The sequence below is a fragment of the Poromitra crassiceps genome, assembly GCF_964638095.1.
Source record: "Poromitra crassiceps genome assembly, chromosome: 3".
Classification (NCBI taxonomy): domain Eukaryota; kingdom Metazoa; phylum Chordata; class Actinopteri; order Beryciformes; family Melamphaidae; genus Poromitra; species Poromitra crassiceps.
The window spans coordinates 60,310,087-60,324,811 of record NC_139625.1 but is presented as its reverse complement, the minus strand read 5'-3'; the positions used below and the strand labels follow the sequence as shown (position 1 = coordinate 60,324,811).

Below are 14,725 nucleotides of genomic sequence, written 5' to 3'. Positions count from 1 at the left end.
TGTTTAATTACCATAATGCTCCCATTTATTAACATTTCAACAAAACAACATAACACAACACCACCTGTGTTGTTATTTACAGTGCACACAGTGTCATACAGTGTCATACAGTGTCATACAGTGTGGTGAAAAGAGGGCAAGAGAGGAAATTAAAACAGAAGTGGATTTATAGTTAGAAAGAGTGCTAAAAAAGAGAGATTTTTTTTTTTTTTTTTTTAAATCCATAGATAAGCCGCACCGTTATATAAGCCGCAGGGGCCAAAAAAGGCCAAAAAACGGGAAAAAAGGTGCGGCTTATAGTCCGGAATTTACGGTATGTGTGTATGGTTGTATGTATGTATGTGCATGTACATGTATATGTATATGTGTATATGTATATGTATATGTATGTATGTACATATACTGTATATATATATATATATATGCAAAATATGATAGGGTCATCGCAACTGGCCCACCTTTACAGGTACTCTGCCCTGCACCATCTGTGAGCCAGTGGCATCGCTCTCTCCTCTCTTTCCTCCTCCTTTCAGGCACCAGCGGGACTGTGTTAGGCAGGGGCGTCCTCATCCCTGAGCCAAGTCTGGACTTGGCCGCCTACCTCCACTGGACAAGAGTTGAGTGGCTACAGCAGGTCATCAGATGGGCACCCTCCCTTCTAGTTGTTTCGTCAATTTAAGCCCATGACACATCGGGAGGGCTTGACAGCAGATCCAGCGTCCTGGGTCTACCCCCGCTCACTACCACCCAATGCTGTTGGTCCATCGACAGGTTGGCTCTGCCACCTCACCTCCCGCTGAATCCAATCCAAATCCAATCCAATCCAATCCAAATCCAATCCAATCCATATATATATATATATATATATATATATACACACACTTAATGAATTGAGCCTAATTCAGTCAGGGAGGTACAATAACAACAGTGATCTCGTTTGCTTCAGCTTTTGATCTTCTAATCTAGAACATGGTAACAGGGTGTGGTAAGACCCTTTCCTACGTACCTTGTGGTTCATTGAACAGGGAGAATTCGGCGTCGATGGCGGTTCGTGGGAAGGAGGGCAGGCGGAGAAGGTCTTCCTGCAGCAGGGACACGTGGGATTGCTTGTGCACGGCCGGCATGTGCTGGGTGAGGGAGATGAGGAAGAGGACTCGACCCACCTCTTCTAACTTTCGGGAAAACACCTAGAAAGGGAACACAGAAGGGAAGGAAAAAGGAATGAGAGGAACATATAGAGAGGGAGAGGGGTGTTCATAACATGTTACCATGCTGTATTTCATTTCTCATTAACTAATACAGACACATTTCACTGATTTTTCTTCCCCTTCAAGTTTTAAATCCTCCATACCTGTTTCTGGATGAGTTCTTGTCCTTTCTCAGGCAGCATGTGGACCAGGTTGAGCTGGGGAGAGACAGACCTCCGGAAGGGGTAGATGTCCCTCACAAAGGTCTGGAGGAAGCAATTAGTAGCATATTATTAAAGCGGCAACAGTGTCTTAAGAATGATATGGGGTTTAGCACAGTGTGCGTGTGTGTGCACGTGCCTGCATGCATGCGTGTGTGTGTGTGTGTGTGTGTGTGTGTGTGTGAACATAGGCAATTTAATCATTCCCACCTTGGAATAATGGATGAGGTTCCAGCGTTTGTCCATGAGGAAGTAATGTGCTGATCTGGCCTCGGGAATGTTGAAGAATTCAATGCACTCCTGGTTGGAGAGAGAGAAGTGAGACATCAAGCTGCTGAACGGCAACCATTTTAGGGCATCCTTGTCCGTCAGAGTATAGGCTATCATTCCTCAGTCTAAGCGTTGTCAGTTGTCATGTCTCCTAGTAAACCATGTCGAGTGTGCTCTGAAACGGGGACACCTCGGCATTCCGAAATGTCGGCACTCCGAAATACCGGCATTCCGACAAAATTGAGATCTGTCTCGCCATTGCGAAAGAACCCTCCCCCAGACCCTAACCCTAAACCTAACCTCTCCCACCCCCCACGCCTAAGCCTAACCTCCCCCAGAACCTAACCTCTCGGCGAAACATTTTTTGGAGATAAAAAGGGCCGCCTCTCCTAAAGCATAGAAGTCAATGATCGGAATGCCGACACTTCGGAATGGCGAGCTGACCCCCTCTGAAACACCTTCAGTCCTCACACGAAAACGCTGTCATTCTTCCTGCATTACTGTTTCGCTCCTCACACGTCAGTAATCGCACAATACTCACTCGTCAGTCATTAGTCGTCAGTCATCAGTCATCACTCGTCAGTCATCAGTCCTCACTCGTCAGTCATCACTTATCACTCAAACTAGCTGTCAGTCATCACTCCTCATGTCTCACACAAAAACGCTGTCATTTCTCCTGCAACATGCCTCAGTTATCACTCAAACTCATCACACACGGAAGAACAACCAAAAACAACGAATGACAGCGTTTTCATGTGAGACGTGAGGAGTGATGACTGGCAGCTAGTTTGAGTGATAAGTGTTGACTGACGAGTGAGGACTGATGACTGATGAGTGATGACTGACGAGTGAGGACTGACGAGTGAGGACTGATGACTGACGAGTGACGCTATATTGTGCGATGACTGACGTGTGAGGAGTGAAACAGTAATGCAGGAAGAATGACAGCGTTTTCGTGTGAGGACTGAAGGTGTTTCAGGGCACACTCGACATGGTTTACTAGGAGACATGACAACTGACAACGCTTAGACTGAGGAATGATAGCCTATACTCTGACGGACGAGGACGCCCTAAAATGGTTGCTGTACTGCTGTCTTTCATGAGGTTAATTCAGTTGAGTCACATTTTAGGAAATTAACTTTCGTATCATTTTAGGCAATTCATTTTCTTATCCAGTACAATATCCCAACAATAAAGGGTGTCAAGGGTGAGAGTAGAGTCCAGTCAAGTTAACTCATTCATGGCCAAAGACGTCTTTGACGTGTTATCAGGAATAGCCCAGAGGGCCAATGACGTGTTTGACGTGTTTTTGTTTTTATTAGTGCAGCGCGTAGTTCAAAGACTTCCCCAGCCTGTGACATGTTATCAGGTCCCTAGCCTCAAAGTCAAGCCGACAACACGCGATCAAACACATACCGCAGCTGTTGTTTGAAATGAGCAGGAGGAAAAACAGAGAAACGCGCTTCCTTGTGCAGAGGAGAAACGCCATTGAAACGCCCCTCGGCGCGCTGCACTGGTCGCCTTGCTGCAGGGCGAACCTGGATTGATTTGTTCGCGGTAGTCAAACCCGTGACGAACATGATCGATCCGGTTCCAGCGCCTGGTCCCAAAGCCAAGCCGGACCCGTTCCTGTGTCGCAGCATTCGTCCCAGCCCGAACGAGAGGAGGAAAACGATGCAGAGGCAGAGGAGGCTAGACGCTGATCTCAGACCAGATGGGTGTTCCCCTCCTATGCTAATTTGCAGGGGAAGGAGGTGCGATCCAGCAGCAGCTGTGGACAGAACTCTCTCTGTGTGTGTGTGTGTATGTGTGTGTGTGTATGTGTGTGTGTGTGTGTGTGTGTGTGTGTGTGTGTGTGTGTGTGTCTGTCTGTCTGTCTGTCTGTCTGTCTGTCTGTGTGTCTGTCTGCACACTCACTCACACTGAGTAAACTGTATTGTTGAATGTAAAAAAAGCACTTCATGTATATATATATATATATTTTTTTTTTTTTTTTTTGTCATTTGTGTCATAACGAATAATATTTACATGTCTGATGTCAAAACAGTTCAAAATAAAAGAATTGAGAGCGAGTTCTGCCTGAGATTGTGTGCTTTACAAAAATGGCCTTTTCTCCTGTTTGTCTTCTCAGAGAGACCTTTTGGTGAAAACAGGGTGTATATGAATGGCTATAAGTAGAGTACAGAACATGCTAAAAGCTCACTTTTTTTTCCTGGTGAACCCAGAGACGTACATCTTCATTTTGAGGTATTGCAAATCACTTTGGTGCTAATAGATAATTTACTGTGGGTCTTGAAAGATGACCAACAATTATGAAAATCTTTGGCCTGTGCTAAATATTGGCAGTCCTAAACTGGCCATGAATGAGTTAAGGTCAGCTCAGTCCAGTTGAGTCCAGTTCAGAGGGCTTACCTTGAGCAGGGCTTCAAATTGTGTATCTTCATGGACTGGCAGCTGTGTTGGGATATCACATTCATTCTGCCCATGGACCACCAGTGTCTTGGTTCCTGCAAAAACAGTGCATGAGAAAAATGTTCATTATTACGTCCGCCAAGGAGGCCATGTTTTCGGTGCCGTCTGTCTGTGTTAGCAGGATTACGGAAAAAGTACTGGGCCGATTTTCATAAAACTTCATAGCGGAAGAATCTTAAATAGTTAATATTGGCTAAGTGGGCTCCGTCTGTCTGTGGTGGTGTCAGTCACGATTTGTGACAGAAGTGATGTCATCAGTGATGTGATGTCATCAGTGATGTGATGTCATCAGTGATGTCACTCGAGCAATTGTGATGTCTTTAGTGATGTCACTCGAGCAATTGTGATGTCATCAGTGATGTAATAAATCCTTCCTGGCTGAGGCTATATAAGTGGTGGGAGCACGCCCAAACTATAACATCCAAGACTCGACATGGTCTCTGAGTCCGCGCTCGCCTGTATTTACTCTGCTCTCATCCTCCACGACGATGAAGTCACCGTCACCGAGAACAAGCTGAATGCTCTAATGAAGGCTGCCGGAGTCACTGTGGAGCCCTTCTGGTCAACTCTCTTTGCCAAGGCTCTGTCCAGTGTCGACATCGGCAGCCTGATCTGCAACATTGGAGCAGGAGGTGGAGCTCCAGGTGGAGCCCTCGCTGCTGCAGAAGCTCCCGCCGCTGGAGAGGCCCCAGCCAAGGAGGAAGAGAAGAAAGAGGAGAAGGAAGAGTCTGAGGAATCCGATGACGACATGGGCTTCGGTCTCTTTGACTAAGACTGTTTTTGTAACAAAACACAATAAAACTACAAAAATGGAAGATTTCTAGTCTATTAAATTTTTGCATTTGAAATTTGCATATCATAGCAGACTGTATTATTGGCCTTGGCGGAGTTCTGCGTTCTCTCAGAATGTACTAGTTGAGGTATGATTCATGCATGAGGATAATTAATCACTAATTCTGTATTATTCACTGTTAGCACTTGTATGTGATGGGTGTTGATAAGGAGTGGCTCCCTCGTAGTAGCCTGGCCTATTTTTGTTGATATTTACAATGCTCATGTAACTATTTTGTTATAGTCAGGTTTGTTGATGCGTGAGGACTCGATCGCTTGTAGGCAGGCTGGCGTGCTCTGTTTTTCATTTAATGTCCATACATTTGTGTGTTATATGCCATTTTGCTATTTGACCTATCCGTGTCTTATTGGAGCCGATAAACTATAAAACATAGAAAATCACTCTGCAGAGTACTGTGCCCTGCTTTAGTTGGCCGTATTGGTCATATCGTATTTGATCATGCTGAGATGTTGGTTTTGATACCCCTGTGGAGGTTTGATGTGGTCATTAACTGATATTATATATCAGATGTGCTACATGCATGCAGCTATGGATGCCTACTGTATAAGCAGGATTATTTTAGCATTATCATTACAATAATTAGTATACACTTTATTATTAGCATTAGTAAGTTGACCTGGCATGGAGGCAGTGACCAGCAGTTTGACCTCACACTGCTCCTTCTTCATGGTCTGCTTGAGGTCCTTGAAGAAGAGGCCCTCCACATATCCCACCACCTCCCAAAGGAAGGTCAGTGTGGCCGAGATGGCGTCCATCCCCCATTCACAGGGCGTCCGCACGAAATACATGATCAGCCCCACCTAGGAGGGGCAGGTTAGAGAGAGGGAAGGGGGGAGAGAGAGAGGAATAGAGAAAGAGATGGTGAAGTGAAAAGGATATTAGAGACATGGGAGCAGAAATTAAGAGGGGAATGGCAAAAGAAGAGCAGACAGATTATTCAATTAAAATGACTCCGCTATGTTTTTCCGTCACTGAGGCGAGGCGTGGAGCAAAACAGAGCGCTTCTGGTTTGAATGGCAAGGCTCCTGCTCAACGCTTCCATGACACGCTGCTTCTGAGATGCTTCTGGTGTGTTTTAGAGTAGATTAGATCAGAGTAGACTAGATTAGAGTAGATTACATTTTAATGATCTCTGTGGGGAAAGTACAACAGAGAATAGGATACAGATAAGATTCGGGTAAAATTTTATATCCATAATATATTAACACTGAACAACAACAAATACCAGATTTATTGGTTAGCAGATGGTTGCAGTTTACAAATCTAAAAATAAAAGCTTAGGCTATAATGTGTAAAATGAACCATAGATGGCCAGAGTTGAGTTTTACATGTTGGCTCACCAGGTAGTTGAAGAGGATGTGAGAGGTCTGGGCAGGCAGGTCTCCAATGTTGAGCAGCAGCTTCCTCAGCATGTACATCAGCTCGTCCTGATGTTACAAAAAACAAGGAATACAACTCCTCTTACCTTATACATTTCATATTTTAACCTTTTAGCTGGCATTGCTATAGAGCGAAATACAAGAATCAGGTTCCTACCCAGCAGTACAAGGAACAAATAGTAAGGATTGCAAAGATTCCCTGATAATATTCCTGAGAGAGAAATGTTTTAAAAGAAAACAGTGATAAGAGCAAAGTGCAAAATGTTTTTATCATTTTAAGATTATTTTAAGAATACTCACTTAATAACAGACTGACAATCATAAAATGTATAATTCCTTATTAATGTCCGGCAAGATTAGCACACTTCTGAAATCATCTCTTCCAACAAAGTGCAAATTCAAAACCAACTTGATCAGAGCTGAGGTGTGTGTGTGTGTGTGTGTGTGCGCGTGTGTGTGTGTGTGTGTGTGTGTGTGTGTGTGTGTGTGTGTGGTGTGTGTGTGCGTGCGTGCGTGCGTGCATGCATGCGTGTGTGCATGTGTGCGTGCATGTGTGTGTGTGTGTGTGTGAGGTTTTCCTACCTGTCGGTTGCTAACAGTTAGTTTTTCCAGGAAGTGCCGCAGCATCAGGGGTGGGTCTTCAATCAGACAGTTCCACAGGATCTGCTGCGCAACGGCGCCCACTGAGGAAATGTGAGGACCAAAATGTTCCATTATGGCAAGCTCGCACAAGCCTCATTTAATTGCAGAGGAAACCCATTTTGCATCAGAAAAAATATGATTGAATGTTTTCTTTTATTCCATTAATAATGCAAAAACAAAATAATTCACTGACCCCAATTACTGAATTATTTTACACCATAAATACAATTTTAAAGCTTTAAAAGACCAATAATGCTACTGTATGCTAAAACTAAATCTAGCATAAAATGTTTCCATGTTGGGTCACTTACTGTATTGCTAAGATAATTTATTCCAACTTTCAGTGAGGCAATATAATGCAGTTTGTGTATCTTTATTCAGGGTATATGCAGGAATCCCGAAATTACATTCAATACCTTTTAAGACCTTTTTAAAGACCACAACCCACTTTCGTCACATCAGCGATAGGGGTGTAAATCAGTTTAATCATGATACAATATTATAGATTCGTTGGACAATGATACGCTATTTGTTGACATCACAAAGTCTGCCACGATACGATACCCCTATCAATTTAGGGGTCTGCGATCGATGAGATGATATGCTCATTTAACACAATCAACACAATAGCTACAAAATGTAATACAGTACCTCTCAAATGGCGACTGAGACTTTTTAATAATTTTTAAGGGCCTTAATTTCCCCTAAATTGATTTATCAACTTTTAATACATTTCAAGACCCCATGGATACCCTGTTTATTATCCCCGTGGGGAAATTCATCCTCTGCATTTGATCCATCCCTTACTAGGAACCTTCCTAGAACTAGGAGCAGTGGGCAGCCACAGTGCAGCGCCCCGGGGACCAACTACAGTTTGATTGTCAGTGCCTTGCTCAGGGGCACTGACAGGTGTATAACGCTAACATAACTTTGATGGTGGAAACCCACACAAACATGGGGAGAACATGAAAACTCCACACAGGACCTGGGACGGACCGGGATTCAAACCCAGAACCTTTTTGCTGTGAGGCAACAGTGCTAACCACTGAGCCACCATGCCATCCATGGTAAACAGTACACATACTGTATCTATATCAAATATATTTGAGTAGGTGACAATAACACCTACCGGCCACGCCGTCCTCTCGAACGTCCCCGTCCTCCATGAGGTGCACTATGGGTAGGACGGCGGCGCAGATGCATGCTGGGAAGACGGCTTGGGGTGGCTGCAGCATGTGGTGAGTAGGGGTGTGTTCTGTCGTGTTCTCTTCGTCTGGCAAAGAACATAAGATTTATATATATACAGTATATAGATATATATATATATAGATATATAGATATAAACATTTCTCTAAAATATAATTTTTAAATTGAAAAAAATAAAATAAAACACCCTATAAGAGTCTTCAATGCAAAATGTTACTGGATACTGTCTTTACTACTCTTTGTTTTTATTTTCGTGTACACTTTTCTTTGTAAAGCAGTGAGGATAATCTGCTATAAATAAAGTGCTTCATAATAGATTTGACATGACCATGGGGAGTTCAGTGCTAATCTGACACTGCCAGATGGGGGCGGTATTGTTTTCTTGTGAACACAATACTGCCCTCATTTGGCAGAGTCAAGTTAGTTCATGGCTACCCTAGGCAAGATTTATAGGTAAAAACACACCTGTCTTATCATCCTAAATCATGAAGTGGGGCTGCAACAAAGAGTATTTGCAACTGGCAAGGACATTTCTCTGTGCACAGGAACACAGAAACTTAAGAATGAACTACAAAAACTTACCTTCGGCGCTGACCACCGAGCGGACAGACCACACGGAGCCCCGGCGGAAAGAGTAGTTCCTGTGGGAGTTGCTGGAGGTGCAGGACGGACTGACGGACAGACGACGAGACGCCAGGTTCACCACTTCTTCTGCTGGCGGGAGGACAGGATCAATGTCAGACATCAGCAGTATAGATATAGGAAAAACAACAATCAATTTAATATTAATCACTTAAATAGCACTTTTCTAAACAAAGCGCTTTATATAAAAAATAAAAGACAAGAAAAATAACAATAAAAAACAAGGGATAAGCAAACTGAATACATTGAATAAAATGTTAAACCATAAAAATACAGTGTTTCGGTCAAGCGACCTTCATCTGGTATCTGAGATACCAGATGAAGGTCGTTTGAATGAAACATTGTATTTCTGTCATTTATTAAAAGTCTTGTTTAAGTGAAGTCAGTGTGCAGGAGTCTACTGCTTCTATGATACTGATTTTGAATTTAACCGCATTTAACAGGAAATAGAGGAGTAATTGCTGTCATGTAGTGTAATTTGAAATATGCAAACCATCCAATTCCTTCTGATGGACAGGTTTGAACGCAAACAGCAAGGGGGCGATATTTGACAACTCTCCCTCCCAATGTTGTACAGCGTTTCTTTTTATACATTTTTTTCAGACTTTTTTCGGATTGTAGTTGGCCAATTCTCCCTGCTGTCCCGGGCATTGCTCCACCCCCTGGGGAGAGTTGTAGACTAGCACATGCTTCCTTCGATACACGTGCCAGCCGCACAAGGTTACAGTTTCAGTTTCAGGATGCAGCACGTGGGAGGATCACGCTATTCCCCCAGCCCCCCACCCCCCTCCACCCCCCCCCCCCCCCCCCCACCCCCCGAACAGGCTCCCCAACCCCATGTTCCAGAGTGTGTTTGTGTGGATGGAGGCCCCACCTTCTTCCTCCTGCTCGGGCGGCGGGCTGCAGGTGGGCTCGTAGCAGGCCTCGTGGGCCAGGGGAATGGCCGTGATGATGCTGGCTTCGCGGCCCAGCCTCCGCTTCTCCTCCTCCTGCTGCAGGTTCTTCAGGATGTGCTCTGCCCGCTGGTGGGAGCGCGACACCGCCCGCGCCGAGAACGATTTCTGCAAGGGCGGTACGGAGGGTGGGTGAGCCGTACGGCACGGGGCGGAGGCACAGCGGGCGCAGACATACAGAGGGTTCAGAATGAGGAAGTGTAGCAGATAATACAGTGCCAAAGTCATGCCCTCTTCCGTGTTAGGCATAGGAACCAAGGGATTTCATCCGCCGTTTATTTTTCCATAGACATTTCGTAAAATGCTTATCAAAATAGTTTTACTTGGTCGAACCAAGTGATTCAGCTATATTTAGAATCAGACAAGACCATAGAACATTTCACTCAGACGGAAAAGTTTTTTGTTGTTGGTCAGAGTGAAATGTTATATAGTCGCTGAATCGCTTGGCTTGACCAAGTACAACTATTATTATCAGCATTTTAGGAAATGTTTAGGGAAAAATAAATGGTGGATGGAATCCCTTGGTATGCCTAACCCAGAAGAGGGCGTGACTTTGGCATTCTATACAAGATTCTCACGAAGTCATGTGCACAGCTACGCTAGACTTGTTGTTATCTGGTGAACATTTGGTAATGTAAAAATGACTGGACAACACAGAAATACAGTAACTCTCCTCCAGCACATGTAACTCATGCTCTAATGCCATCCAGAGTAACAGATATGTTTGATGGATACATGTACAGCATCGAACATATTAAAGTATTACACAAAAGAAAAAAGATTTAAACATGACAAATTGTGACACAAATAAATGTATTGGGGGACTGGAATTTGTCAGGAGAGTTTACTGTATCTTGCATAAAAGCTCATACACGTACATATCAAAAATCATCTGAACGCATGATATGAAAAGATACACAGCAAAGTCATTCTCATCCAATGACCATGCATAGACAACACGACAAACACAAAATGTCGGAATGTCGGAAGCATGCCGTGATGTTTTACTTTTTGTTTACAACCAGACCAAGCGCTAGGAAACTACTGAGTGGTGTGTGTGTTACTAATCAAGATGCAACTACCCACAATGACCCCTGCAATTCCCTTAGCTTTTGATCCCTGATGGAATTCCTCTAGCTCTCAATGGCTCAGACACTCAATGAAAAAAATAAAATTATCTTCAGTCATTAATGATCTGCGGTAACACGATGCATCAATACAAACATCCGTACATAAATCCCAACTTACTATGGCATGGACTGACTGAATTAATGTTGGGTACTAAAAACAAAGACAGTCGATAGATAAATTACAGAACACGTGCTCTCAAGTCTTCATCAAAATCTAGATAAAAGTATTTTGATCATCATGCTTGAAAAGAAACACAACAGAGAGGGAAAAGAGGTCACACCAAGAAATTCACTACTTCAATTGACCGTTTATTTTTTCTTTTCTTTTTTGCTTGTAGCGGATTTCTTGGTACAACTGGCAACAAAGGGGATTACATTACACACCACCACCATAGCAATACCAAATGCTATCAGAACAGTCTAAGTGCATCGTGTTGGCATCGTGTTACGAGTCAGTCAGTCGCAGGGTTGAGGAGAATTCACTTTTTAAAAGTTCATCAATCCAAGGTAAAATTTCACAATCAGACTCATATATTACAAAAGATTACACCAATTCTTTCACAAAAGTTACTGACATGAAACCCATTTGAAAAACCTTACCAATTACAGTTTCATTTTTATTTAGGCTCTTCAAACGTTGAAGAAAATCAATTTGACTAAATAAAAAGTAAATTGACTACCCAACCCAGGTCTAATAATATAGTGTGCATGGGATATGTTATTATGATTAAAGTAATATGCATACATTAGCTACATCTTATAATAAATAAGCATATGTGTGAGCCTGCTATTACACCTTTTTTCCCTTCATGCTGATTGTAAGCCCATCATTGGTAACCGAGGTGAACGGGGCGGGACTTACAGACTGGTCCTCATTGATTGGGTCCTGGACGCTGCCGGTGTTCTGGGGCACCCAGGGGGGGTCAAACATGGGGACGCAAGGCATGCCCAGGATAGGAGACGGCAGGGTGAAGTTGATGCTAGGCGGAGGGATCTGAAACAAAACGGGGACAGAAATGGGTGCAAAATGGGTGGAGGTGACGTAGTTGTTAATCAGGTTCAATCAGTTGTTAATGCCGTGGAGTTGCAGTTATTATATATGATGATAACAATCATTGTCCAATTCAGATCCCCCTCCCCCCTCCGCGCTTGTTTTAAATGTTTCATGGACCTTTATTGACTTATTATTTGTATTCAAACAGGAGACACTGTGGCATAGTGTTTAGAGAGTCGGTCCTTCAATTGTAGGAACCAAGTTCAAACCCTGTGTCGATAAAAAGCAACATCAGTTTGATAGTATTGATATTATCTGTTACTTATAACTTTCAAATGAGCAAAACAATAAAACTAACATAGTGACAGTCATGATAGTATTGATATTATCTGTCACTTATAACTTTCAAATTAGCAAAACAATAAAACTAACATAGGCTTTTGCTTAAAAAAACACTTAACACTTAACAGTAGGCAATAGCATGTCAGAATAGCCTGTTTTACACCTGCATTTGTACTAAGATTCTCACAAAAATGCATATCGGCTGATATGGGTGAGAAAATATCTGATGATCCTGAAAATCACAAATGTCTGAAAGGACTGTACAGAGAACTAGATCTAACTGATCCAATCAGAATCAAACATCAGGAAGAGCAAGACAACAAAAAGCAAGATAAAAAACAAAAAGGTATCGGTGGTGGTGCATCCCTTGTCCTCAAGCAAGACACAAAGGTAACACTTTATAATAACGTTCAGTCGTAAGTCATTTATAAGCCTTTAGGTAATGATGAACTAACCATTTACAAATCATGAATATACATTTGTAGTTATGTTAACATATATAAATGTGTTGTAAGTCATCTATAAACCTTTAGTAAATGAAGTGTTCCTCACCTGTTATAAATGACGTGTAAATAATTTTCAATTCATTTACAAGGCTTCCTGCATCCCCTAATCTAAAGTGTAAACCATTCATGACACATAAATCTGTTACATACAAGGGGGTAGCTCTGTTTGTCAAAAGTGAAGCCAATGTGAAAGTGTCCTCTTTGCCTGCAGGGGGCGACCCATTGGTTTGTGGGCTTGTGTTTTGAAGCCTCAAGTATGGCCTCAGTAAACACTCTCCTAATGAGTTTATGTCTCAATCGCTAGTTTCAGGCTATGTTGTAGTTACAGACTATGTTTTGGGGTGTGATCAACATGTCGCTTGTCCACTGATCACACAGATGATCACGGACCAATAGCAGGCCGTGCTCTGTGGGAAACCCCTGGACTTGTGTCGAGATCCAAGATGGCAATCGCCAAAATGCCATACATGAGGCATCAAAAAACAGAAGTCCACAGACCAATGGGTCGCCCCCTGCAGGTCATTCGAAAGAATGCAGGTTTAAGTGCACTTCCACATTGGCTTAAATTTTGACAGAGCTACCCCCTTGTATGTAACACATTTATGTGTGATGAATGGTTTACACTTTAGATTAGGGGATGCAGAAAGCCTTGTAAATTAATTGTAAATTATTTACACATCATTTATAACAGGTGAGGAACACTTAATTTACTAAAAGTTTATAGATGACTTACAACACATTTGTAATATGTTAACATAGCATTAATTAATCATCTACACATGTATATTCATGTTTTGTAAGTGATTAGTTCATCATTAACTAAAGGCTTATAAATGACTTATGACTAAACGTTATTATAAAGTCTTACCGACATGGAAGAGAATTTCCCTTAGGGGATCCCTACAACATCACATTCTTATCATGATTCCATACCTTAAAGATTTGCTGGGCTCCCTCCTCCATGCGCGGCCACACCTGGTAGCGGAAACGCCACAGTGTGTAAAACTTCAGGATGGAGTTGATGCGCTGGCAGGCCTCCTGGTGCTGGAACTCCGCCATCATCATCTCGGTCACTGCATCAGGAACCTTTACCGCACACAGGAGGAACATGGCGGCTGGAGGGAATTTGTTGGGGGGTGGTGGTGGAGGGAGTAATGAAGAGAGAAAGACATAAAAAGCAAGAGGAAAGGAAGTAAACAACAGCATTAGTCCCGCCCGTTGCGCTGACTGGCTAATCGTCAGTCCCCCATCGACACTGATCAGACCAAATGTTGTTTTCAACATGAGAAATTGCTGTTGCATGTCATGATGCCACACCAGAAGCAACCAACTCGGTGGAGTGCACAAATTCAAAGGTCTGGATCCAAGCAAAGGGACGAGGGAAGCGACACAACTCCTGGTCCAGTCACTTGTCATCTCCCACCTGGACTACTGCAACGTTCTTCTGGCCGGCCTACCTGCCTCTGACATCCGGCCGCTTCAGCTCATTCAGAACGCTGCAGCTTAACCAACCTAAATTCTCTCATGTCACTCCCCTCTTCTGGGACCTTCTCTGGCTTCCCGTCTCGGGCCGCATCAAATTCAAGACACTGGTAGTGGCCTACAGGGCAGTACACCAGACAGCTCCTCCATACAGTACCTACAATCTATGGTCAGGCTCCAAACCTCACACTGCTCCCTCCGCTCTTCCACCAATGCAGGACGCCTCACCTCTCCTCCGCTACGTGGGCTTAAATGTCATGCATCCTGATTGCGACTCTGGGCCCAGGCTCCACCTGGGCCCATCTTGAACTAACATCTCTCTTTAAAAAAAGGGGGGGGGGAATCATTCCTTCTCTAACTACTTTCTACAGGTGCTACTCTATTCCTTCAAAAAGTTGTAGCCGTCATAGATTGTGTTGCATAGTACAGTAGTTGATTTCTCTACT

At 43.3% G+C, this 14,725-nt stretch overlaps 2 protein-coding genes across 2 annotated transcripts in view; one reads left to right on the top strand and one right to left on the bottom strand.

Annotated features, from left to right (window-relative positions):
- The window catches only part of unc80 (unc-80 homolog (C. elegans)), a gene marked incomplete at both ends in the record, with an annotated part of 113,112 nt that overhangs the window by 33,411 nt on the left and 64,976 nt on the right, over positions 1-14,725 (bottom strand). The window contains 12 exons of the mRNA XM_083633099.1: positions 1,007-1,187; positions 1,352-1,453; positions 1,619-1,708; positions 4,091-4,185; positions 5,620-5,803; positions 6,344-6,430; positions 6,965-7,065; positions 8,154-8,297; positions 8,813-8,944; positions 9,747-9,933; positions 11,818-11,949; positions 13,731-13,912. Coding sequence (XP_083489225.1) covers positions 1,007-1,187; positions 1,352-1,453; positions 1,619-1,708; positions 4,091-4,185; positions 5,620-5,803; positions 6,344-6,430; positions 6,965-7,065; positions 8,154-8,297; positions 8,813-8,944; positions 9,747-9,933; positions 11,818-11,949; positions 13,731-13,912 — 1,617 coding nt within the window. The remainder of the gene's footprint in view (positions 1-1,006; positions 1,188-1,351; positions 1,454-1,618; positions 1,709-4,090; positions 4,186-5,619; positions 5,804-6,343; positions 6,431-6,964; positions 7,066-8,153; positions 8,298-8,812; positions 8,945-9,746; positions 9,934-11,817; positions 11,950-13,730; positions 13,913-14,725) is intronic.
- Positions 4,560-4,922, top strand: LOC310773583 (large ribosomal subunit protein P1-like; the record flags this gene model as incomplete). Its single annotated transcript, XM_083633491.1, has 1 exon — positions 4,560-4,922. The coding sequence occupies exon 1, from the start codon at positions 4,584-4,586 to the stop codon at positions 4,920-4,922; it is 339 nt and encodes a 112-aa protein (XP_083489617.1). The 5' UTR covers positions 4,560-4,583.